Source organism: Orcinus orca, chromosome 1, assembly GCF_937001465.1.
Source record: "Orcinus orca chromosome 1, mOrcOrc1.1, whole genome shotgun sequence".
NCBI classification, from domain to species: Eukaryota; Metazoa; Chordata; class Mammalia; order Artiodactyla; family Delphinidae; genus Orcinus; species Orcinus orca.
Window position 1 is genome coordinate 176,547,839 of NC_064559.1, and position 25,322 is coordinate 176,573,160.

At 52.9% G+C, this 25,322-nt stretch overlaps 1 protein-coding gene across 15 annotated transcripts in view; it reads left to right on the plus strand.

Annotated features, from left to right (window-relative positions):
- The window catches only part of ERI3 (ERI1 exoribonuclease family member 3), a 129,970-nt gene that overhangs the window by 84,188 nt on the left and 20,460 nt on the right, over positions 1 to 25,322 (plus strand). For 12 of the 15 annotated variants that reach the window (XR_007471442.1, XR_007471444.1, XR_007471453.1 and 9 more), the window contains one exon: positions 19,692 to 19,791. The exons of 2 other annotated variants lie outside the window; for them this stretch is intronic. Coding sequence is in view for 10 of the 13 variants with exons in the window: in XM_049697349.1 (XP_049553306.1) it covers positions 19,692 to 19,791 (100 nt within the window). In the remaining 3 variants the exon portion in view is untranslated. Of the gene's footprint in view, positions 1 to 4,887; positions 6,649 to 19,691; positions 19,792 to 25,322 lie in introns of those variants that run through there. One more of the 15 variants, XM_049697344.1, reaches the window with a different exon arrangement.

Consider the following 25,322-nt stretch of genomic DNA (forward strand, 5'->3'; position numbering starts at 1 on the left):
CTTAGGGAAACCTCCTAGACCAGGAGAGGGAAGGGAATTAATATTGATTTCAGCACCTGCCCTGTGCCAAACAGAACCTGTGTAAGGCGCTGAGGCAGAGATCAGAGATCAGACAGGGGCCCTACCGTTGAAGAGCTCACACTATGTAACCAGAGTGCCAGCTTCACAGTAGGTGTTCAATAAACATTTGTCAAATGGGATTGCATTCAGCATTCGTTCATTCATTTTATTTTCATTCAGTAAATGGCTATTGAGCACCTACTGGGCCAGGCACTCTGCCAAGCAATGGGGATAAAATAGTGAGCAAAATAGCGAAATCCCAGCCCTTGCTGGTTATTTGAGTTTATTGGAAGAGGAATTTAAGGATTTTAAATCCTGGATCTCTGACTCCAAAACCATGTCCTTGCAACTGTGACGTGTTATTTCCCATACCTGAACCATCAAACCCCAAACTATCCTGTACTGATCATCTAACTTCTCTACTTGAAAAATCTTGATGTCACTGAATGAAGTACAAGCTCTCTGGCCTGTTCTTTGAGACCCCCAAAGTACCTCTCCAACTATACCAAGATAGCCTGTGTGTCCACTTCCAGACCTTATTCACATTGGTTCCATCTGCATGAATGTCCTTTGCTTTATTCCTGCCCAGTGAGCTCCTGCTTATCCTTCAAGACCTAACTCCTTTATGTCCCCTGTGAAGACTTTCCCCCTTTCCCATTGGGAACTTCCCCTCTCTTCAGACACCTGTATCAAGTGCCTGCAGAGCATGTGGGCACCGTGCTAGAGCTCTCCCTGGCTCTGTTCACCGCTGGTGAGCCTGCACTTCTTCTGTCATACTGCAGGTGTAAAAAAAGCTTTATTGAGATATAATTCACATACCATACAATTCACCCATTTAAAGTGTTTCAATTCATTGTTTCTTGGTATCTTCACAGGGTTGTGCAACCATCTTCACCATCTAAGTTTAGAACATTTTTGTCACCCCTAAAATACAGCAGTCACTTCCCATTTCCCTTCAAACACCCAAGCCCTAAACAACCACTAGTCTACTTTCATCTCTCTAAATTTGCCTATTCTTGCAGTTCTGGGAATTTCTTATATGTGGCCTTCTGTGTCTGGCTTCTTTCACTTAGCATAATTTTCAGGGTTCATCCATGTTGTACCATGAATCAGCACTTCATTTCTCGTTATTGTGAATAATAATATTCCATTGTATGGATATACCACATTTTTTTAAATTTTATTTTTATTTATTTTTGGCTGCGTTGGGTCTTCGTTGCTGTGCGCGGGCTTTCTCTAGTTGCGGTGAGCGGGGGCTACTCTTTGTTGCAGTTTGCAGGCTTCTCATTGCGGTGGCTTCTCTTGGTGCGGAGCACGGGCTCTAGGCTCATGGGCTTCAGTAGTTGTGTGCGGGCTCAGTAGTTGTGGCTCGTGGGCTCTAGAGCACAGGCTCAGTAGCTGTGGCTCGTGGGCTTAGTTGCTCTGCGGCATGTGGGATCTTCCCAGACCAGGGCTCAAACCCGTGTCCCCTGCATTGGCAGGTGGGTTCTTAACCCCTGCGCCACCAGGCAAGTCCCCACATTTTATTTATGTGCTCATCAGTTGATGGACATTTAAGCTGTTTCCACTTTATGGCTATTAAATAATGCTGCTATGAACATTCGTGTTACAAGTTTGTTTTATTGTTTTTGTTTTGTAGACAGAAAGCTGCTTGTCTGTCTCCTAGTAGATTGTGAGCTCCTGGGAGTAAGGGTCATTTCTATACTGTTCCCTGCTGTATCCCCAACACTTAGCCTATGGTTAGCACCCAGTAAATGTCAGTAAGTGAATACATCCATGCTTTCTAATTCTCTTTCCCCCTCAGGATATAATAGCAAATTGTGGGGATCTGTTTTAATCCCATAACCCACTCTGTTTGGGTATAACTGTATACACATATCTGCCACCCATGCTGAAGCATAAGTTGATGCGTCAGTGTCCTGGACCATGTCCTTTTCATTCCACTGTTGGCCTTTCTCGTGTAAGTCCTTCACCCAACAGCAGGTGATCTGAGACACTGAGTTGCCCCCATGACGGCAGATACCTCTGACTAACTTGACGCTGAGGCAGAGACCAAATCCACCCTCCCCTCTTCTCCTGAGGAGGGGCCCTGCCATGTTTTATGCACAGAGGGCTGAATCTGTGGGAGGACCCTGGAGGGAGTGTGGGGCTGGGTGGCCTCCTGGCTCTAGGCCAGGCTGGCTTTGTGAAAGCTCCAGATGCCTGGACCTCTGAGGAGGAGGAGAGGCTGCCCCTGCCCTTCCAGTCAGTAGCTCATATGAACCAAGTCTTTGGAAGAAAAGGAATTTCTAGAACCAACAGCCCCTAAGAGATGAGTAAAACCAATATTTCTCTTTTCTTTGTACTTGGTGATCACCCTAATAGTTCGAGCCCATAATTAGAATTGGGCTTTATTAGGCTAGTTAGGAGGTGGGAATGATGGCAGGAGGGCATGTGGAGATGCATCAGCATGGTGGGCAGTAAATTTAGGGTTTTAAGAGGTTTCTTCCGTAATCAGGTGGTCTGGAAGGCTGCAGGGTGGCTGGGCCCCTCCCCTCCCTCCCTTCTACTCTCATCACTCCTTGAAGTGGCCTTCACACTTTGCCGTCCTTGTCCTCGATGCTGCCAGTGGCACGGGGATATGGGGGCTCCGGAGGGAGGGAGGAGACCCCACCCGGAGCTTCATTGCCTATGCACGCGCCGTCCAGCCTGGCGGCATGATTACCTTGCTGAGAAATCCGTCCAGGCGCTGGGCTGCTGATAGCAATCATTGATTAAGAGGGTAATTGTCCTGAAAATTCAGATTGATCAGAAGGCAGAAATGATAACTTGTGTAACTGTGTTTAAAGCCACGTCCTGTCAATAGAAGAGACTGAGATGTATCGCGCCAAGAGGGGAGGGCAGAACGGATGGGTGTGTGCAGGCGGCCGGGCGCTGCCATCCTTCTCTCAGGGCTGAGCAGGATGTTTCTTGTCAGTAACCTGGACTATTGGAGATTCAATCACTTTTATCTCCCCCTCTCTCTCAATCCAAATGCCTTTTCATATTAGGAAATTAGAATCGGCCCTGCTCATGCAAGATTTATTAGCTCTGCTGAGCAGTCGCACTGAAGAGTAAATGATTTTGCTTTGCTGGGGCTTTTTACACATTAGGACCCAACTTCTTCCCTGCTCTGTGCCACCGGCTGCCTCGAAGAGTGGGCTCTGGAACCAGGCACTCAGAGAGTGAGCTTGTAAAGTCTGGTTTGGGGGGAGAGCATCACTCGGGTCTGGCTTCTCGACCTGCCAGAGATCCTGTTGTGTCTGGCTGACTTTCTTCTATCTGACCTCCGACAGGTCCCTTACTGAGGTCTAGGTTGACTCTCCGCCGCAGGCGCCAAGCCTCCTGAGGGGATGAGGTTCACCCCTGAGTTGGATGGCCTGGTGGAGGCATACCTTGGGGGAGGCCCTGAGACTGTGTATTGGGTAAAGGCAGAGGATAGAGGGGCCGCCGTGACTTCTCTTCCTAGGGCCTGGGACTGTCCCACTGTCAGGGGTAGGGCATCTTTCTGAGCCCCTGGGGAAGCTGATTAGAGCAAGTTTAGGGGTGTCTGGGCCTGCTGGCTGCCTGTGTCTAGAAGGCTGCAGGCCTGACTGGCTGAGGCTCTCTGATCTGCCAGCAGTGTGGGCTCTTAGGAAGGAAGGGCCTCTGGGCTCCGTGCTTCTGGAGCTCTGCTGTGGCCTTGGCCTCGGAGGAAGTGTGGGCCTGTGTGCCAGCTGGACCTAGCCTGTCCTAGAGCCCAGGGTACCGGTGGGCTAGGCTGATTGTAGGGAGGACCATTCTCCTTCAGTGAGGCTGTATCATTCTCTCTCCTTCTTGCCCTCGCTCTTCAGCCCCCCACCTCCTTGGGTCACTTGGACCCGTGGACAAATGTCAGTCACTGTCACTATTTCAGCCTTCCCTATTGTAGGTGTCTGATCCTGGAGGCCTGGTAGAGCAGGTGACATTGTGGACAGTCCTGATATGGGGCTGAGGGAAGGTTAACAGAACTTCGGGATTTTGGGTGGCTGGGATATGATCCCTACTTTGCTCTTTGACTTGGCCCTATGAAGCCTCCTTTTCTCTGGACTTTCCCCAGGCAGAGGTATAACTGGGCAAACCTGAGAGTTGGGGCTGGAAGTGATGGGGCCCCCAGGAGTGAATGGTGGGAGTAGGTAGCAGCCATTTTGATCCAAAAGGAGGGCTGTGTTTTGGGACAGAGGGTAGAGGGAGGCTTTTTGGAGGAAAGTATCTGGCAGGTGTCTGCAAGATATTCCCTAGGAGGGATCTGCCTCTCAACAGATCACAAGGCCACCAGCTTTCTACTGAGGGTCTGCTTTGGGTCTTTCCTGTCCACTACCAGACTCCGTCCTTGGAGAAGCCTTGACTTTCTTGGAAGGCTCTTCCTACTAGGCTAGATTGGGCAGGGCAGGCGTTCCTTCTGCGTACGTGCACCCCACCTCCCGCCATGAGGGTCTGCTGAAGAAGAGAGTGGTCCAGGGAGCTTGGTGCAGCCCCGCCTCCCTCCACTCTGATGGACTGTGAAGGGAGTGGGTGCACGGGGCCGAGAGCTTCCCCATGCGGAGTGCTTCTGCCTCTGCCTCTGAGCTAGGCTTGCCAGTTGCCTAGGAATACTTTGCAGTCCAGAGGGAGGGTCGAGCCTTGTTTGGCTTAGTCTTCTGCTAGGGCTAGTTCGGGCAAAGTCGAGAAAGAATGGAAGTGTCGTGGGCAGCTTGGACCTGGGACTAGAGAACTCAGAAGACAGACTCCCGGTGGAGTGAGGGAGACAGATAGTCGCTGCAGGGTAATGTGAATGCTGTTGCCTTTCAGAGCCCCGAAGAGGGAGCGCCTGAATCCTCCTGGAAGAGCTCAGCCGGGCATCCAGAGGGGGCCCCTTGAACTGAGTCTGAGAGGAGGATGGGAAGTATGCTGTGGAGACAAGTCTGGGCAAAGCATGTGGGCAGGGAGAACAAGAAGCATCACAGGTCAGTTGTGTTAGGCCTAGGGCTGGGGCCCGTGGGGTTTATTGTCCCTGGCACACTTCTCCATCAGAATTTGGAGGTATGGGCCACACCTTGGTTTTAGCAAGCTTGAGAGGTGCCTACTTTCACCATCTAGCTGAGCTGCTAGCAGCTGGGGGCCTCGGATTGGACCAGCTGGAGCCTTAGGTTGGAACGATTTGCAGGACAGGCCCCAAGCCCCCTCTCTGCTCTGTTCCCTCTCCTCTTCTGCCTAAAGAGCAGGGAAGGGACAGGGGTTTGTGCTAAGGGAACAGTTCTGGCAAAGCTTTAGGCCAGCTCGCTCCGCCCCTTTCTAAGCCCCTGCCCAGCCCTGTCTCGTGCCCAGACCCAGCCCTGCCACCAGGGGCCCGATTGGTTCCCTGGGCCTGGTAGGGAGGCTGGGAGGAGACCGGGAAGCCAGGAGACTCATTTTCACTGGAATTTGACCTAAAGCAGGATTGGAAGGGAAGAAAAGAATTTGAACAAAAGTGCAGGCAGGAAGGAGCTGTTAACGAGCCTTTCTTTCTCTTGGGGACGGAGCACAGTGCATAGCGGGGCGCAGCCGCCGCTCTCCTCGTGGCTCTCTGAGACCGCTGCAGTCTCTGGCCGCTGCCTGCTCTCGCTCGCTCTCCTTTTTTCCCTCTCCTCTTTCTCGGCTCTCTCTATTATGGGGACTTGCTCCAGCTCTTTCTCTCTCTTCTGTCTCTCCTTTTGTTCTCTCTTTGTCTATTTATCACACTGTGAAGGTTGAAAGAGATGTTATTAATCTGGGAGAATGAAGGCAGGATTAGTGGTATGAATCGGATTTTGAGAGGTGTAATGATAGAAAGACTCGCTCGGCTGGCGGCCTGCGTGAGCTTGATAAATGGGGAGCACTCCAGACTGACTCGCGCCTTCCTCCGCGCTGTGCGCCCTGCCCGCTGGGGCGTGCCGCGCTCTCAGATCTGCCAGCCAGCCCACCCCGCTCCTACCTGAACCAGAGCAAAAAGCCAAGGGTAAAGCAGACACAAATATCTCCCATCGCACTTGGAGACATCATTGCTTTCAGCACCCTTTTCAAGTGGAGGCCTGTTGAGTTCTCAAAGGACTGTGGGCAGAGGGAGTGGGGACCCAGACTTCTGTCTGCTTCTAGGACCTGTGCGGGTGGAGCTTCCCTCCTGCCCCTGAAATGGATGTCAGAGGTTGGAAGTGATGAGACAGTCCCTAGACTAGTCAAGTACGAGCACCAGACCGTATGTAATAGGTTATTAAGCAAAGTGCTGTTGGGAGAACTGTGGTATTAACTGTGGAGGTCAGGGTGGGACGTGGAGGAAGGAGGAAGAAAAATCAGGAAGGACTTCCTGAAGGTGGTGTCCTGGCAGACAGGATTTGGAGAGGGTAGAGGAAGGCTAGTGTTCCAGATGGGAAAATAGCATAAGCAAAGACTGGGGGACAGCAATAAGCCTGACCCTTATGGGAGGCTGAGGAGCCTCAGAACTGGTGAATTTCAGACCAGGAAGGGACCTAAGAAATCAAGTCATTAAGCAACCCCCTCGCTTTAAGTTTTTAAAGTATAGTTGATTTACAGTGTTGTGTTTGTTTCAGGTGTTCAGCAAGGTGATTCAGTTATACATATATATATATATATATATATATATGTATGTATGTATTCTTTTTCAGATTCTTTTCCTTTATAGGTTATTACAAGATAGTGAATATAGTTCCCTGTGCTAAACAGTAGGTCCTTGTTGTTTATCTATTTTATATACAGTAGTGTGTATCTGTTAATCCCAAACTCCTAATTTATCCCTCTCCCCCACCCCCCAGTCCCGTGTTTTCCAAAGAGGAAACAGGCCTGGAGACTGGAGTTGCCATTTCCTGAAATGATTTTCTATTCCAGTCCTGTTCCGTGTTCTAAAGGAGCCCCTTCCCTTATCCTTGGACGATACGGTGAACCTTTCCCTCTTCTCTCCTTAGTGGCTTTAGTCACAGCCTTTCAACCTTCATCTTTGCAACCGGAAGATCCTGGCTTAGGTTCACTGCTGCTCAGGGTCCTCCTCACACTCCTGCCCCCCCGCCCAACCTGCAGTCTATGTGGGAAGTGCTGTCTGCCCCAGCCTGCTGTGGATTGTGCGCTGAGGAGAGGACCAGGGGCAGCACTCCCCATGCTGGGCTCCAGATGCCTCGGGCCTGAGCACTGTCCTCCTTTCTGTCTCTACTGCAGTCCTCTCTAATCACTCTCTATCGCAGTGATCAGGCACTTACTGACATCTGCTTCCTTGGAAAGGACTGTGAGTTCCATGAGGACAGGGTCTATGTGTGATTCACTTGAGTTTCCAGGGTCGGGCAGGCCTTCAGTAAATGTGTGAATCTTACAATGAATCAATGAGGTCAGTTGCTCTCTTGCAGTTTCTTTCTCTCCTTCTAGATAAAAAAAAAATGGTCCCCAGTTGCCAGGCCTGTCTACCCTTGGGAATAGGGATGGGTAGGTGTGCAAAGGAACTAACTTTTGATGCTGGTGGAGCACCCAAGATCGCATAGCACGGCAGTGGTAGATACTTGGATGGCTTCCCATTGCCTTAGGAAACAGTACAAAACCCTCATCATGTCCTATGAGGCCCTGGATTTTCCTGCCTTCCTCATTAGCCTCATCTCTTGCTGGCTTTCTGTGCTCCAGGGACACTAGCATTGACTTGATTCCTTCCAAGTGCTGTTTGCCTAAAGGCCTTAGCACGTGTCATTCCCCTGTTGCCTTCCTGTCAGTCAGTTTCTGCTGACCTGTCCTCAGAGTTCCCCAGCTAGGTCAGATTCCCCTCTTCCATCCTATAAACAGCTCACCTTTCTTCTTTGAGCCCTTATGATAACTTAATGATTATTTATGTGCTATTTATTTAACATGGGCTTTCTCTAATAGACTGGAAGCTCTCTGAGGACAGTACTGTGTCTGTATTGCTACAAGTACACATATGGCCTGGCATATAATAGGCTCATAGTAATGTTTGTTGTGACTAAGTTGGTGTGAGCCTGAAGTCCACACTGTTTCATCGTGTCACATCCGGGTAAAGTGAAGGTGGAGATGACAATGGGAGGGACAGAGGCCAGGATGTTGGGTGTGCCCAGAGAGAAGTCTCTTTGGGCCTTAGCTCTGGAAGCTCTAGTGTTCAGCCGTCCCGTCTCTCAGCCTTCCTTGTTTCCATCCAAACATCAGAGAAGAGAAGGGCCTCGTTGACCCCAAAGGTTTATTCTCTTCCTGGGTGAGCTTATCCACTCCTGCAGTTTCCTGCGCCACCCATGTGCTTTCCTAGGACTTTCTTGTCTCAGCTCAGACCCCTGGAACTGAGCTCCTGGCCTGCATATCCACCTTTCGCAGCCACCCCACCTTGGATGTTCCATTGAAAGCCATCTTGGTCCTTCTCAGTTATTCCCCCTCTAAGGCTGGTTTCTCCCTTGGGGCTCTTGTAGGATCTCAGTCCCCCACCATGCGTGAGTTGACATGTATCTCCTTCTAGTTTGGAAGCTCCTTTTTTCTTTTTTTTAACTCTTTATTGGACTTGTTACAATATTGCTTCTGTTTTATATTTTGGTGTTTTGGCCGCAAGGCATGTGGGATCTTAGCTCCCCAGCCAGGGATCGGACCTGCACCTCCTGCATTGGAAGGCGAAGGCTTCAGCACTGGACCGCCAGGGACGTCCCTAGCTTGGAAGGCAGCAAGCTGCCTAGTGTGCTTTATCCCCAGCACCGGGCACAGAGCTTGGCACATGGATTTGCTCATTAAGTGTGTGTTACATGAGCAAGCCAACATAGAGGGAGGGAGGTCTGGGATGAAGGTTTGAGCACCCTTTCCATTTTCCTAGGGAGAAAGAAGTGAAGGTGTGTGTGCTGGGTGCCAGCACGTACCTCCCTTCGTTTCTGAGGGCTGGGTGGCCGTGATGGTGGTGTCACATGCTCAGTAAAGGCTTATATTTTAATTTGGAAAGGACTTTAGAAACTTAAAGTGCTTTGCCTAAGTGCTGACTGCTATTAGTGTCTCCTTTTTATTAGGAAAAAGGACATGATTTTTCTCTTTCATCTTCAGGCCTGTCCAACTTCTGAGAGTCAAACTTAGCAAAATGCCTGCCCCTCACTGAGGACTAGTTACATGCCAAGTTCAAAGCTTTGGACTTGAAACACAAAATTCTGCTTTGCAGACTGGTTTCTGACACCCCTGAGGGGATTAGTCCTGACAGCTCAGTATCAGGAAGGGGGTGGGAGAGACAGGGTCATTTGACATAGTTCAGGCTGCAGTCCCAAGCCCCTCCCTTCTCCATATAGGCCTGGGTGGGAGGACATAAGAACTTGGACCATCTGGGGGGATGGGAGAACGGCTCCAGTGGTTATCAGAAATCCACTTGTCACGCGGTAGTCAGGGCCAAACTTCAGAGGGAGAGTTGGGGAGGAATGGCCCCAAGAAGAATTGGATCTATTCAGCTCAGGGATGATAGGATTGAGAGGCAGAGACATCACAGCTGCTGGACTTGGTGATGTTAAGAGCTGCCAACACAAAGGGCTAGGTCAAGGGAGGGAGTATGTGTAGCAATAGTAGGAGGAATTCTGGTCTAGGAGGCCATGAGGCAGGAACTTGCCTTGTGCCCTACAAGCACCTTTGAGGGCCTTGCTGGTTTGAAGGAAAGGTAACAAACACCCATCCCCATGGAGAAGATTTGGCGCTGCAATGGCAGGAGGTCTGGCAGGCCCAGCTGCCTTGTTGTTGGCCCTCTCTGTGTGGCCTCTGCCCCAGGCTCTTTCCTGAGCAGCCACAAGACAGACAGCACCCTGGTCTCAGTCTGGCCTATGTCTGCCAGCCCCAGATCCTGAAGGCTGTGCCCATGGCTGAGGTACTGGGAGGTGGGAGCGTTGGCCCATCTTGCTAGTGCCCTGCAGTTCCCATCTCCTAATCGGGCCCTAATCTGGGGGAGCTAGGGCGGGGGTGGGGTGGGGGGAGTACCTTGAGCCTTCTGCCTTAACTGAATTTCCATACCTCCTGTTGTTAATTATAGAGATGTAATAATGCGATTAGTGCACGATTAAAAAAAATCCCTGATATGATTACCATGGATTTAATATCACATGATATATCATTATATCGTTATGCAGTGACAGATGTAATTGAAATACACTTATTGGAGCCGGGGGTGGTGTTTCATTCAATCCCCAGCACCCCGGGGAGGAAAGGGCTGGCTCAAAAGAAGCAATGGGAGAAGAAATTGTAATGAAAACAAAGAAAACCCACAATGTAGCCCTCACTCTGGGCAGCTGGCTCAGACTGACCTGCTGCCTTGTCTCTGTGGCGGTGCACGTGGAGCCCCAGCCAGGCCAGCCTCCTCTGTGGAGGCTCAGGCGGCACGGCTCAGGATCCTGCTCCTTATCTGGTTCTCTCCCCAGAAACCTCAGTGTCCCCAAGTCCACTGTGACTCAGCAGTGAAGCAAGGGCTCTGGGAACATGATGAAGATTGCTCTACCCAAAAATTGACTCAGGACCCAAGGGACCAAACTGCGCTGGCAGCTGTCTTCCAAATGTTGTGGGTCCTGGACCTGTGGCACAGCCCCTGCCTTTGCTGTGGTGATGGTCCCACGCACTAGAGGCAGCTGTCCTGTTGTAGGCAGTGAGCAAGAAGGTTAAGTACACAGAGAAAATAATGATTCCACTCAAGTGCTGTTGATGGACAGAGGCGGCAGCAGCTCTGGTGCCCCTGAAGTATGTTGGAAGCCAGGGAACACTGTGAACATGGAGAACTACCAGCTGGAGGTAGAAAGGATGGGTTTGTGTCACCTGATGGGAGTGTCCGTCCTTTTGCTGCTGTAGCCGTGCTGGCCAGGTCTCCGCTGGCCCGAGGAATGGAGTCAAGACCACCCATAAGACCAAAGAGCTCAGAAAAGGAGAAGGGAGACAGGGACAGTCTCCCCTTCTTTCCTAACCCAGGCAGCTGAGCCCCCAGTTCCAAGGATGGCTGGGCGTCGGGTGGGATTGCTGTTCCGCTGGGCAGGATCAACAGTGGTTCCTGAAGGAGACTGAACAGGACTGGCAGGAGCAGCAACTCTGAAAACCAGGCCTTTCTGCCTGGCGGGATTATATCCAGAGAGGTGCTTTCTTGCCCTTGCCTCAAAGGAGGCCGTTCAGAGAGAGCAGATACAGCCCCACCCAGAATCATGGGGCTGTAAACAAATCTAATAATACAGATGCTATTCAGAGTCTGGGTGGGTTTAAGGAAGGGACAAGTCAGGATAGGCCTGGTGATGGAAGATACTTTTGAATTGAGTGTTGAAAGAAGAGTATGTGTTCATTAGGGGAAAAAAGTGGGAGAAGGCAGAGGGCATCCTGGGTAGGCCGAAGGAATTGCTCGAGTAGAGTCTTGGGGGCATGAAACAGCAATCTCAGGACTTGGTGAGAGGTAAGGAAGAAGAAGGAAGCAAGGCTGGCCCCCACATTTCTGGTAGACCAGGTAGATGGTAAGGGTTTTCACTGGGATTTGGGAGCCCAGGAGAAGGAGCACTTTGGAGAGGAGATGTTGAAATTGGTTTTAAACCTACTGAGAATGAAGTGCCTGGGTGGAATCCAGGTGGAAGTGCCAGGTAGGCAATAGAATATATGTTTGACACTCAAGTAGTGGCAAAAAATGTCAATTTGCAAGTTGGAGAGGTCGAAGACCAGGGAGTTGAAGAAATCACCCAGGGAGAGTGGTAGAGCACAGACCGAAACAGGAAGGGAACATGCATAAGCCCACACATGACCAGATGAATGAGACTCTACAGGAGACTGTGAGGAAGACGTCAGAGAGAGGGGAAAACGCAAAGAGTAGGGTGTTGAGAAAAATCAAAGGAGAAGGATTTCAAAGATGTGAAGCAGGCTGCAGGGTGGCAAAGGCAGCAAGAGCCTGAAACTGTCCGTAGACGTGGGCAGCATGGTGAGAACTGTTGACCTTCGCCGGAGCTAAGTGACATGATAAGGCTGACAACCAGACTGCAGGGGTTAAGGGGTGTTGGGGAGGTGAGTGGAGACAGCCTTGAGAAGTTTGGTTGTTAACAGGAGAACAGGCAGTAGCTGGATCAGGATGTGGAATGAATGGAAGACTTTAAAAATAATTATCTAATACTTATATAAATTTCAAAGAGCCAGGCATCATTTTAAGCACTGTGCATGCAATAACTCATTCACATCAACTCTATGGGGTAGGAACTGTTTTTACCCCCATTTTACAAAAAGGGAACTAAGACACAAAAAGTTATGTAAAGATGATAGAGATTCAAGCATATGCTTGAATGCTAATGGAAAGGAGCCAGCAGAAATGGGGAGGTTCAGAATTTAGAAAGAAAGGGGATACTAGATGAAACAGGGCCTGAGGAGGTGGTAAAAGAGTGAGATGTACAGCACAAGTGTGGGCTTGCCCTTAGACTGGACGTGAGGTGTCTCTTCCATTAGAACAGCATTGGTGCACGAGCAGGTGGGGAAGGATACAGATGCATTTGTATATGAAGGGCATGCAGTTGGAAGAGTTCTGCCTAGCAGCTTTTATTTTCTTTGTGAAAGTAGGAGGGGAGTAGGGTGGGGGGATACCATTGAGGGTTGCTAAGATAGTGATCTTGGATCTATAGTGGCCACTTTCTATACAGAACAGTGACTTCTTTCCAGGATCACTGAGCTCAAGTGCAAGTGTGGTGAAACAGAGCCATGTTGGGGTTTCTTAGGGAAGTTCAAGATTGGGCTGGTTGGGGCTTCCCTGGTGGCGCAGTGGTTGAGAGTCCGCCTGCCGATGCAGGGGACGCGGGTTCGTGTCCCGGTCTGGGAGGATCCCACATGCCGCGGAGCGGCTTGGCCCGTGAGCCATGGCTGCTGGGCCTGCGCGTCCGGAGCCTGTGCTCCGCAACGGGAGAGGCCACAGCAGTGAGAGGCCCGCGTACCGCAAAAAAAAAAACCCAAAAAACAAACAAACAAAAAGATTGGGCTGGTTGAAGTCATAGATTCAAGAAGTCCAGGTTTGGTAGAAAAGGGCTAGAAGGGGATTGACAGATGAGGAAAAAAAGCAAGAGTAGAGGGAGAGAGGGTTCAAAAGCTGGAAGGACAGAGGCTGAGATCAGAGTGGAATCTGTCATTGTATGATTCCAGAAGGAGAGCAGTGCTGGGTAATAAGGCCCCGGGTGTGGCCCCAGGGAGAGATGGCTGAAATTGGTAGAGGAGAAGGTCATTAGAGCACAGGGAGCTGAGAAATCAAGAGGCTAGATTCATGAGTGGGTTTATCCTGTAGATACTGAAGTTACCCAGAGTGATGATGATTTAGAATGAGGTCCCAGAGGGAGAGGAAGAATTGTCTAGAAGCAGCCAGAAAGAGGAAGTTGAAAGTATTGACACAATGTATCCAGAAGTGAGTAGGCATTAGTTTTCCAGAACTGCTGCAGAACTTATCACCCAAAACTTAGTGACTTAAAACGACGACGGCTGTTTTATTATCTCTCATGGTTTCTATGAGTCAGGAATTCAGGAAAGGCTCAGTTAGGTAGTTCTGGCCCAGGTTCTCTCATGTATTTGTGGTCAGTGACTGGAGCTGGCACAGTGTGTGGGTGGAGCAGCTGGGGGCTGGCTGGGCATCTCTCTTTCTTCACCTAGTCTCATGGCTTCTCCATGTGGTCTCTCCTTGTGGGCTAGTTTGGGCTTCCTCCCAGCATGGCTGCCTTGGAGCAGTCTTACCACTTACAAGCAGCTCAGGGCTCCAGGGAAAATGTTCCAGCGAGTGAGGAGGAAGCTTCCTCAGCATTTCTGAAATACCCTTGAAATCACATAGCATTACTTCTGCATTACTATTTTGGTTGAAATAGTAAAAAAAAAAAAAAAAGCCCACCCCATTTCAAAGGGAGAGGTATAGTCTCCCCCCTTTCTTTTTATGATTTTTTAAAATTAATTAATGAATTTATTATTTATTTTTGGTTGCATTGGGTCTTCGTTGCGGTGCGCGGGCTTCTCATTGCAGTGGCTTCTCTTGTTGTGGAGCACGGGCTCTAGGTGCACGGGCTTCAGTAGTTGTGGCACATGGACTCAGTAGTTGTGGCTCGTGGGCTCTAGAGCGCAGGCTCAGTAGTTGTGGTGCACGGGCTTAGTTGCTCCACAGCATGTGGGATCTTCCCAGACCAGGGCTCGAACCCGTGTCCCCTGCATTGGCAGGCGGATTCTTAACCACTGCGCCACTAGGGAAGCCCTAGACTCAGTCCCTCTTGATGGCAGGTTTATCAGAGTCATATTGCAGGAAGAGCATATGTGAGATGGAAGATAATGTTATGACAGTCACTGGAAAATACAGTCTGCCATGATCGGTGTTAAACTGAACCTGGAAAAGGGAGAGGGACCAGCATCTCAAAGGCAATCTGCATTTTGGGTGATGGCACCAAGAATATTTGGAGGTGGCAGGTGGCAGTGGGAGTGGGTGTTCCTGAGTGACCTCAGGTACACCGGGGAGAAAGAACTATTATCCCATCTTACAGTACAGGAAGTTGAGGCTCAGAGAGGTTTAATAACTCATCCAAAGTTATGGTGCTAATAATTGGCAGAATTGGGAACCAGCGCCTGAGCCTGAACACACTGCCTTTCCATGAGGCCTGGGCTGCTGGGAACACCATCCTCATGTATATTTGTTGCCTTGGTACTTGGTTCACCAACTGTAAATGTGTTGGCCAGTTAAAGAAAAGGTTAGGTAGTAGTTATGTCTGTCAGACTCTCTCTCCCCCCATCCTCCAGAGTATCACCTCTGTATCTTTGCCTGTTGGGTGTTTATGGGAAAGCAAGGTGATTTGATTTGGTTCCGCCTCTTGGGAAATGGCCCTTCAGCCTTAGGCCCACAGGGTGACCTCGTGGGGAGGATGGATGGGTCAGATGTGCTGCTGCCAGCTTGCAGGCTCTGGGTTTTCTGGAAGTTGCAGAGCAGTTTGTGCTTCTCTTTGCAGTCTGAGCTGGGTTCTAGACCCAGCCACTGCCCCTGCCCACTCTGTGTCAACCCAACTCTCAGGGCCCTGGTAAGATAGCAAATGGGTGGGCAGAGACACCCTAGCAGCTGTCGATGCCTCTTCTTTCCTCTTTGAAGGATCTGATGCTGCTGCCGATGAGGGCTACTTCATCTATTAAACCCAATACACTTGTCGCAGCTGCTAAGCCCCCGTAAGCCGCCGGGCGCAGTGTTTGTGATGGGACTGACAGTGCATGGAGGAGGCTGATTATACACGATTCCATTTCGCGGGCCCAGCAATGTAATTTCACAGGGCGATCAGCGTTTGCATGTAATAGCAGGCTGTGCTGAGGTGTCAGAATATTAAAGGCGCTAATGGCAAAGCTCCCTGTTACACAGGGGGCCACCCGCCGCGCCTACAGCAGGGCTGCGCGGCAGGCCCGTCGCAGATGGCTGGCCACTAAGCTAATGGGGCAGCAGCCAAGGCGGGCAGAGCCGCGAGAGGGGAGAGCCAGCCGGGAACAGCTCGGCACCTGCTTCCCTGCGCATGGAAATTACAGCAGCCCAGGGGAAGGAAAGTGTGCGTGCCTGCCTGGCACAGGGCTGGGGTGGGTGGTTTGGGAGGCCCAGCATCTTTCACCCCGCCTCTACCTGCCCTGGATAGGACTCCTCCGTCATCCTTCCACCTGCCCCACCCTCTGGCCGGGAAGCCACAGATGGGCAGGTTGGGCCCTGGTAGCTGGGAAAGGTGCAGCTAGAGAAGTGGCACCCAGAGAATTTGGAACCAGCATGGGAAAGGGGCCCAGGCACTGGCTTTAGCTCTTAACTTTCTGCCCAACACTGAGCAGGGTCAAAAAGCTTTTGAGTGCCTTACCCCACACCCCAAAGGCTGGCAGAAGAGAGGGAGGGAGTGGGGATAGGAAGTAGGTGGGAGAAAGGGGGTAGACAATATTAGGGCCCCTTGACTGATGACAGTGGCCAGTGTTGCACAGAGCTGGGAGGCAGCCCTCAAGATATTTTCTCCTTCCACCCATGTTGGCTGCCCCAGCCACACCCCAGCCTTTGCCTGTTCTCATCAAGCTTGCTCCTGTCATTCTCCTTTGTCCTTGCTGTGTCTTCTTCCTGGTGCCTCCAGTACCACTTCCTCCAGGAAGCTCTGCTAGCCATCTCCAACCCCTCATGGGCCTGTCTTTCTCCATTGTGCTTGTGGGCAACCCACAGGGGACAGCCTCCCCAGTCCTCCTGCTCTGATGGCTCATCCCCATCTGCAGAAGTCCCAGCCTTGACTTCCCAGCCAGAATCTCTGAGATATAGCCCACATCACCTTGCCCTGAGCTGGACTCCTGGGAAGGCTCTGCTAAGATTCACAGATGGATGTAATCTCTTAGGGAGGATGCCTGAAGGGAGTAGGGAATAGAAGGATGGGCTGAGTCATCTGAGGGAGAGTTTGGTGGGTGTGTGTACTCGTGCTCGATGGTGTATATATCTGGGGTGGGGGGGAGTAGGGGAAGGACTTTAGAAGTGAGTGCTGGGTGTGGTGGGCATGTGGATACAGGCTCACAGGGGCAGCAGGTGCAAGATCCAGACCACACATTGATAGGAGCACAGATTGTGAAAGGACCCTGTGTTCTCTGGGCGGCTCTCTGCTGGCTGTGCCTGAGGGGTACCTGGGATAGCAGGAGTTGAGGGGAGCTTGTGGGGCTGTGCCCTGGTACTGTGCCTAGGGGGGGGTTCCACGAGGCAGGTGGTCACTTCTGAAGGTTCAGCTCTGCAGAGGTGCATGGCAGTACCTGGAGGAGATATGCCAGGGTTCTCAGCAGGGGCAGCAGTGGGGGAGCCCAGGCTGAAGGAGAGCAGTTTTAATTAACCGTTTTTAATATCATTTTGGACTTTGGCTGGTATGTGAAGGCCCCGCTGGAAGCAGCATTTGTAAAAATTAAACCCCTCTTATTAGGAGCTTGGCAGACCCATGTGCACGTGCCTTCCCCTCCCCCCGCCTGTGCCCCCCTGAGGAAGTGCTGGATGAGGCCATGTCACGGCAGCCATTGGTTATCACGCCTTATCTGGGAATACGAAACTGTGCGGCATGACACCCGCGGCCGCGGTGGAGACGCCAATTCATCTCGCCCCGGCTCTGACAAGCTAGACTGCCCTTCCTGAAAGGCATTCGTCAGGCGGGACTGGGCTACCGCCTTGCCTGGTACCCCTGTTTTCCCCCCATGGGTCTTGGCTTGCCCTGGACCAGCCAGGCCCAGTCTGGCCCTCCTGGGCTCTGCTGCCCTCCACCCCGCTTCCGCACATCCCCATCTGCAGAAGATCTTGGGGGGTCATAATTATAATAATAATCTAATCATGGTGACGCGTCGCGGCAAGCGCCTAATGTTATCTGAAGTGGTCTTCCCGCTTAGCTGCGATAAGACTCAGGATGACGTGCAGATAACGCTGAGCTGCCCTGTCCCCGAGCCGCAAGCGGAGCAGAGGGGCCTCCGCAGCCCTGCCACCCGCCCGCCGCTTTAAGCCGGGAAGCGGCAGCACCTGCTAATGCAAGTGTTTAATATTTGATGGGCTGGGATAAAGCAGGATCACCTTCGAATTGAATTGAGTGTCAGCCGAGAATCTATTACTGAAATTCGGGTGTGATTTGACAGCAAAGTAGACGATGTTATTCTTCACTAGTTACTGCAATCTTCTCCCCGACATCACTTAAATATTTTTTTCTTTGCTTGAGTAAACACACATTATCCTTCTTTTTTTCCCCCTTCCTTCCCTTTTTTCCTTTTTAGAGGGGAAAAAAAACCCATCCAGCTCGCCTTCTCCAGGCTGATAGAGTAGATTGTTATTTCTTTATTTGTCCTATTAAATGGAATTTTTGATCGTTTAATCCGCCCTTTGTAAGTGATTTTAAAGTACTTGAAAGCCAGCCCGCCACTGCTCTCTGGCCCACTGCGCTCCAGCCGCGGCCCTGACCACGCTCAGCAGCTCCTCCAGCTGTGCACCGCCCACTGGCTGTTCTCCTTGCTGCCTGTGTCCCAGCTCTGCCCTGGCTCCAAGCCAGCGTCCTCTCCCCTGTCCTTGAGCCTCACGCTCAGCCCCCGATTTGTGGGTACAGCTGTGGCCTGGGGAAGGGTGGGAGGGTTGGCTGGGAAGTTGGGCTGTGGCTGGTACCTCTGTGGTCAAGGAAAGTGGCTTTGGAGGGGGCTGAGGTTGAAGTACACTGGCTCCTAGCCTCCCAGTGCCCAAGGGGCTGAGGCTTGGTTCCTGCAGCTGGGAAGGAAGGGTACTAGACCTCTGCCCAGCCCCTTGGTCCTGGCACAGCCTGTGTGTCCAGCCTCCTGTCTTCTGTTTTTGACCCTGTGCTGGATACTTTTCCACTGGGAGGCAGTCTATAGTGGGATGGAGACCTCCTGGGCCCAGTGGTGGGCGGGGGCTCTGCAGTGCCTGCCTGACCATGGCTAGCAGTCACCTTAGTTCCACCAGTGGACTCACCATCCAACTTCTGGAAACTCACCCAAGCTTCATTCCCACTGACCACTGTCCCACACACTGTCACCTTCCTGCCACTGGGAGGACAGCCTGGTGTTTGGGGACTTCTAAGCTGAGGAGATGGGCAATGTTTGAAGAGTCAGCTAGCCTCGCAAGCCCACTGGTAGAAGCCTGGGACTTGCTAGTAGGCAGAACAGGAATTAAATCCCTGTTGGGCCACTTAATAGCATTCTAACCCTTATAAGTCTCTTCTTGGCCTCAGTTTCCTCATCTGTGACATCTGGTCATCGAGCCTGTAAGGGATGTAAGAGAAGGTGCTGTCCCTGGCCTGACGTGTGCCCTGCCCCCCCCCACCATGGAGGTGGGTGGCGGCCAGGGGACAGAGGGGGACAATGGAGTGCCGGGGGCCTGAGCAGATCGATACCCCCAGCACTTCCTTCCCCAACCCCAGGAAAACAATTAAGTACAGATCGATGGGTGGCTGCTTTGAATATGCATAAGTGAGCACTTGACCTTCAGCAAGATCTGCTCCCCACCACACACACACACACACACACACACACACACACATGCACACACACACTCTTCACGTGGTCCCCTCACAGCTGCCTGAGTCGGCCAGGTGACCTTACCCCTCCTCAGCTGAGCCCCCATGTGGCACTCAGCTCCGCAGTCTGGCCTGCCTCCAGGTCAAAAGCAACTTGACCGCAGGCAGGTAGTTGGCCCCCTCGTCTCTGGCTTCAGTTTTCCTGTCTGTGGAGTGAAGTCTGGATATATTGGTCTCCAAGTCCCTTCCAACAGCAGTCTCTGTGACCAGTAATGCTGTGGGGAAGGGGCCCAGCAGAGGGCCAGAGACTCTGGAAAGGGGGGGCATGGGTTGAAGGGGATGCCCTATGAGAGGAGGGGTCCTGATCAGGAGAATCTTAGTAAATGGGAGCTCCAGAAAGGAGCCTGGTGAGGGGCACCCCGTGGGAGCCGGGGGCCTCTGATGGGGAGACGCCCAGGAGAAAGGGACCTGTGGAGAAGGAAGGGGTTTTCTGGAGGGGGCCCTGGTGGAAAGGGGACCCAGCAAGGGGACTCCCATGAAGTGGCATGATGAGAGTAAGCCCTTGCTGGGAAGACATGGGGGGCTGGGGGTGTTGGTGAGTGATGGGATTGGGTCAGGGGTCAGGACCTCTGGTAACCACTCTTGCCTCCTGTCTTCCAGGCTTACAGCTTCGCCATGGGCTGCTGGCCCAAGAATGGACTTCTAGACATGAACAAGGGCCTCAGCCTGCAACACATAGGCCGGCCCCACAGCGGCATTGGTCAGTCCCTCCACATATCCCCCTGGCAACTCGGTCCGTCCCCTGCCCACACGCCCCAGTTCCCTGGCACACAGAGGGGTTCCGTGGCTCATTCAGTGCTCCAGCAGGGTGCTCTCCATAGCTGGGGGGAGCAGGGAAGGGGGGTGGAGTGAGGGGAGAGTGGAATCTGACCATTGGAAAGGATCTCTCAAAACAACGTTCAAGAGGAGGCTGGGGTCTGGGCTTTGGGTGAGTCACAGGTGGCCTTGGATTCAGGCCAAGGGATCCTGCCCTTGGCCGCATCTCTGGTGGGTGATGTCCTCAGAGGGGTGGGCACATGTCAGCTTACCCACCCCCCGTGGAGCTAGAGAAGGCTGTTTAATATTGTTTCAAGTCTGTGGCCACTAAACTGGGCGATCAATGGGAGTTAAGGAGATGAATTATTTAAACCTCACCAGCTTTTAATTAGTCAGGGTCCTTCTGACCGATGGCTCTGTCCACAGGGTATTGAACTCCCCCGTAGGAGCAGCAGCCTCCATTGAGCGGTGCCTGGGTTGGGAGGAGCCACTTGGGGTATCAGATGGGGGTGCACCCTCAGGGGGGATTCCTGCATGGGAGGGGGCTGGTTCTAGGCATTGGAGGCTCTGCTAGCTTCTTACATATGTCATTGTGGATATGTGTCTGTGTGTGTGAATGGCACCTTCAGCTGCATGTCTCTGTGTGTTTGTCTAGGGGTTTATATGTGTCCATGTACGTGTATCTTTTTGAGGGATACGTGTATGTGTGTATGTGTCACAGTGTATCTATATACATTTTCCTGGGGGCATCTGTCTGTGTATGGAAGCAACCATCAGCCTGTATGTGTATCCATCAGAAAGTGTGTCTGTTCATTTCTGTGTATCTTATTTTGTGTGTGCATCTGCACACATGTGCATACAAATGCTTTCAAGCAGGGTACTTGACAGGCATAGGCTTTGTTCCAAGTGGGGAGGAGCAGGGGTGTCCCTGGGTGGTGCTACGACATTATCATAACCTGTGTACCTTTGGGAGGTATGAGGGGGAGGGGACTGGCAAGATAACACCGAAAGGGTCCAGTCACCTGCTACAGACTGGCCCCTAATCCTGTCCGCAGACATCACAGGTGCCTAGTGGGGCTGGGCATGCTGAGTGGATGTTCCTGTCCTCGGGGAGCTCACATCCTGGGAGGAGACAGAGACTGAACTGGGCAGTTGCCACCCAGGGTACTCAGGGTCGTGACAGAAACATCTGGGCTGCCCCAAGGGAGGTTTCCCCTGTCCTCAGTTGCCAAGTGGCTTCTACTTCTTCATTTACATTTCACTGACTTCAGGGACACCCCATATCATTCTTATTGGCCCCCAAGGCTCTCCTGGGGTCCAGGGGGAAAGAGAAAGTGGTCAACGGGCCTGGGGAATTGGGAGTACCCCACAACCACTGCTGTTCCCTCCCACAGGAGTTATTTCGTACAGCCTAGAGGAGACCCCAAACCTAGCAAGCTGATAGGCCTTGGAGGTCAGCAGGAAGTTTCCTAGAGAAGATGAGACTTGGGTCAGGGGATGCCTGAAGGATGAATAGGAGTTTGCTAGGTAGGCAGATGGGGGAAGGGTTTTCCACTTTGGGGAAACTGTGTACAAAAGCCCAAAGGCAGGAGGAAGCCTGACATGCTGAGAGGATAATTTTGGATGTCTGCAAGTAGTTTGCCATGACTGGAGTGGAACATTTGGGTTAGGAAGCAGCTAGAAATTAAACGGGGAACAAGCCAGCCTTGAATGCCAGGTTAGAGGGTGTGGCCTTTTGTGAGGTTTTGAGGAGACAGGAAGTTCATGAGTGAGATAAGGACAGGATCAGAGCTCAGATCCAGAATCAGTGAGGCAGTTGGTGCTGTACACACTAGTTCTAAGTAGGTGCTCAACAAATGCTATGGTAGATGAATGGACAGTTAGTGAGTGAGTGGATGAATCAGTGCAAGCGTGACGGGAAAGGGAGGGACCGGAGAACCAAGGCCACTGAGAAGACTTGCATTGGCCCAGGGAAGGAGGAGCTGCCAGAAACTGAGTCTGCCTGGTGGGAGGGGCTGGCAGGACTGAGTTAATGCACCCCACGCAGCCTTGAGTTGGGTGCCCTGCTTCTGTGTATCTGTCCTGGGGGTGTTTGTGAGAGGAAGGGGTTCCTTGTTCCCACTTTCTGCTCTCTCCTGGGACTCATTGATGTTGTTCTTGTTGGTTCACCCATGTTGACTTTGGGTTGGACCCCTGAAGTATTCCCTCTTTCTTCAGAGAAGAAGGTTTTTCCATCTGGGTGGGCCCCAGGGGACAGCCCAAGGCTATGGGTGACAATAAAGTCAGGGCTTTGGAGCCAGAAGCAGTTCAGGCCCTGTGACCTTAGACAAGGGCCAATGCTACCTGCCTCTCGGGGCTGTTGGGAAAGCTCAGCAAGGTCCCCTGTGTGAAGGGCCTGTGCAGTCTGCACACAGTGGCTGCTCAAGGAGCTGCCTCCTCTGTCGCTCTGCCCATGCCAGGGTCTCCCCAGGGCACTGGGGGCTCCTGGCACTTGGTCCTTGTATCTGTGAATGAAGAGGGCTGCCCTGCCAGCTCCTGGCTGGCTCTGAGGTGTGGGTGAGGGTGCTTGGAAGGGGGGGAGGATGCAGGGCATTAATTGGGTTGGGAGAGGCGGGGAGGGGAGGTGCGGGTTTTGAGCGGTGAGGTTAATGGCCCTCGCGCCAAAGAGACAGCTTTAATGAGCTTCAGCTGACGGTGCCCTGAGTTACTGTGCGTGCTAAAAGGGTCGCGCTGTAAGAGTTTGATGTGGACTGTTTCCCAGCCCTGGGGTCAGGGGTCAGCTCCTGTCACTGGCCATTCAGGCTGGTCCTCAGTGACATGGTGCTAATTAACTGTGTGAGGAGCTGCCAGCCCGAAGTGGGGAGTGGTATGTATCTTGCTGGGAGGTGAGGCAGCACTAGTGATGCTGGGTAAGGGCTCTGCAGATCCCACAGCCTGGCCCTCTCCAGGAGCTGCTGGCTTCTCCCACAATGCTGTGGGGGGCAGTGGCGGGGTGTGCAGATCACCGATGACCCTGGGCCCTGGAGGGATCTTCTGAGTCTCCTTCTAAGGTATGTGTGGCAGGGGAAGCCTGTGGGACCTACCTGGCGGGGACTCCTGCTGAGCATTGGGGTGGAGGAGGTGCTGACAGAGTAAGGGGGCAGGCGTGCTGGAGGCGTGGGCTGACGGGCAGGGCAGGGGCCTAGGCTGTGGAAGGGAGGGGCCCACTGGGATCGGTGCGCCCGGCTGAGCTGTTTGAGGGGGAGCCGTAGGGTGTTTGGATAGAGGAGTGATCTGGTCAGAGTTGGGTTCCAGTCAGCACCATCTGAGAGTATGTATAGGGAGGACTAGTGAGGAGAAATCGCAGAAGGGGAGGCCACGGGCGTCGGGGTGGGGGTGTTTGTAATAAGGCATGCGGGAGGTGGTGGTTAGTTCAGGGCCGGCAGTGGCCATGGGGAGGGAGGTGGTGGACGTCTGCCTTGCACCTACTGTGTGTCAGGAGCTGTGGTAGGTGCTGAACGTGCATTGGGAGATGACGGCCACAGGCCCCTGCCCCCACCCAGCTCACAGGTACAGTCGCCAGGATGGGGTGAGGGCTTGGCCCTGGGGACTGAGGAAGAGGTAGGGTTCCAGGATGGAGCTCCAGGCAGAGAGGGGGCTCGGAGGCTGTCCAAGTGGGCTCGTGGTCGGGGAGGGACGCCTCCTCCTGGGGGGTGGATTTGCCCTTGGGAGCCTGGTGAGCAGGGTGGCATGGAGCAGGTTGTAGGTGAGGGGACTGCACATTTGTAGGACTGCTGACTGGCTGGGTCGGCGGGCTCCGTCGGCGCTCTTGGCTCGGGCAGCTTCCGAGGCAGGGCGGCCTCCAGAGGGCACTGCTGAGTGGGCCTTCTTTCATTTCAGCAAGCGGTCAGCACGGCACTCACATTATCTGGGGCGCTAATTTAATTTTCACACTCTCATGAAGGCAGGCATTATCGTTCCCATTTTACAGATTGGGAGGCTCAGGCTTAGTTAAGTGACTTGCTTGAGGTCACACAGGCAGTTGAAGGGAGGAGCCAGGGTTCAAACCCAGGTCCACCTGAGCACAAAGCCTGTGTTCTCACCACCGTGCTGAGCCAGGAGCACCTCTTTGGTCTTGGGCTTTGTGCTGCCAACAGAGATGGTGAGGAAGAAAACAAGCTCACGTTCTCCCTTTCCCTCAGTGTCGTGTAAAACACACAGGTCTTGACAGTCTTCGGTAGCAGCAGCTGAGGAAGAAAGGGGCGGGGGCATCTCCACCCTTCACCCTGCTACAGTCGCCCTTGGAGCCGGGGCCCTAACGCTTGGCTTCCGGCCTCCTCCTGACCCCGACAGTTAGTTCTGCACTGTGATTTCTGTTGGCGCTCCACCTTGTGGCCCAGGAAAATCCTGCCCGTATTCCAGGGGCCCCCTCCTCTGGGGATCTTGCCTGGCCCTCCCACTGTGAGCACGCAGAATACATCCCGGGACCCCAGTTATAGGTGATGATCAGGCCCTACGGACTTGACCTCTCTAAGAGCGGGGCCTGGGCCTCCTTCCCTTCTTTCTTTTTGGAAGTCTGCACGGGAAATGTCAGATTTCCCCTGTTGTTGGGACACAGAGGCCCCACAGACTGCTGGTGTCACAGGCGGGGAGAACAGTCGGAACCTTCCCTGGTGCCCAGCTGGGTGGTCTTGCCCTGGCCGCTTACCCTCTCTGCTCAGGGACTGGGGGTCCCAAAGGCTCCAGGTGAGACGGGATGGCCCGACACCAGGTGGGCTCTCTCAGAAGCTTGCTGCCCAGCACAGTTTGGCAAGAGAGCGGGCCGGCAGGTGGCAGGTGGGGCCTGGCCCTGGGGGGCAGTGCTGGCCTGTGGGCTCCCCTGAAGGAGTGGGGTGTCTATCAGAGTCCAGTCAGAGCACATTAGCTCTGTGACACGGATCTCATTAGCGCCCGTGAGAGGTGTCACTGCAGGAGAATCGTCGGTTCAGGGAGATGCTTGTACCAAAAGGAAGAAAGGACAGTGACAGCCTTTTCTCTGCCGCCTCCGCTGCCGCGCTCCCTGGGCTGCCCGCCCTCCTCCTCGTGGGGGGGTGGGGTGCTGGCTAATGAGCTCGTCTGCAGTACAGCTCTGCCTTTCCCTCCTTGAAGTTCCCCGGTCCCTCTGAAGACCTCGGCCCGGGATTAGCACACACCAAACGCCAGCCCCCCTCTTGCCCAGCAGGGAGTTCCTTCTGATCACCTGCTCCTGCTGCTGTGGGCGAGGGAAAGAGGTGGGGTGAAGACAGAGCCACTGGGGGGCACCCTTGGAAGGCTCAAGCCCCTCTGCCTCCCTTGACAGAGTGACCATGCCCACCTCTCTGCAGTGGGCTCTTCCTTCCCAGAATTCCCATCTTCTCCTCCCCTCCCCTCCCCCATGACATCTCCTGCCCAGGCAGCGTCCCCATCCCTGTGGTGAACCCTCCTCCCAAGGGGAGAATGTGGGGACTCTGGCCAGGG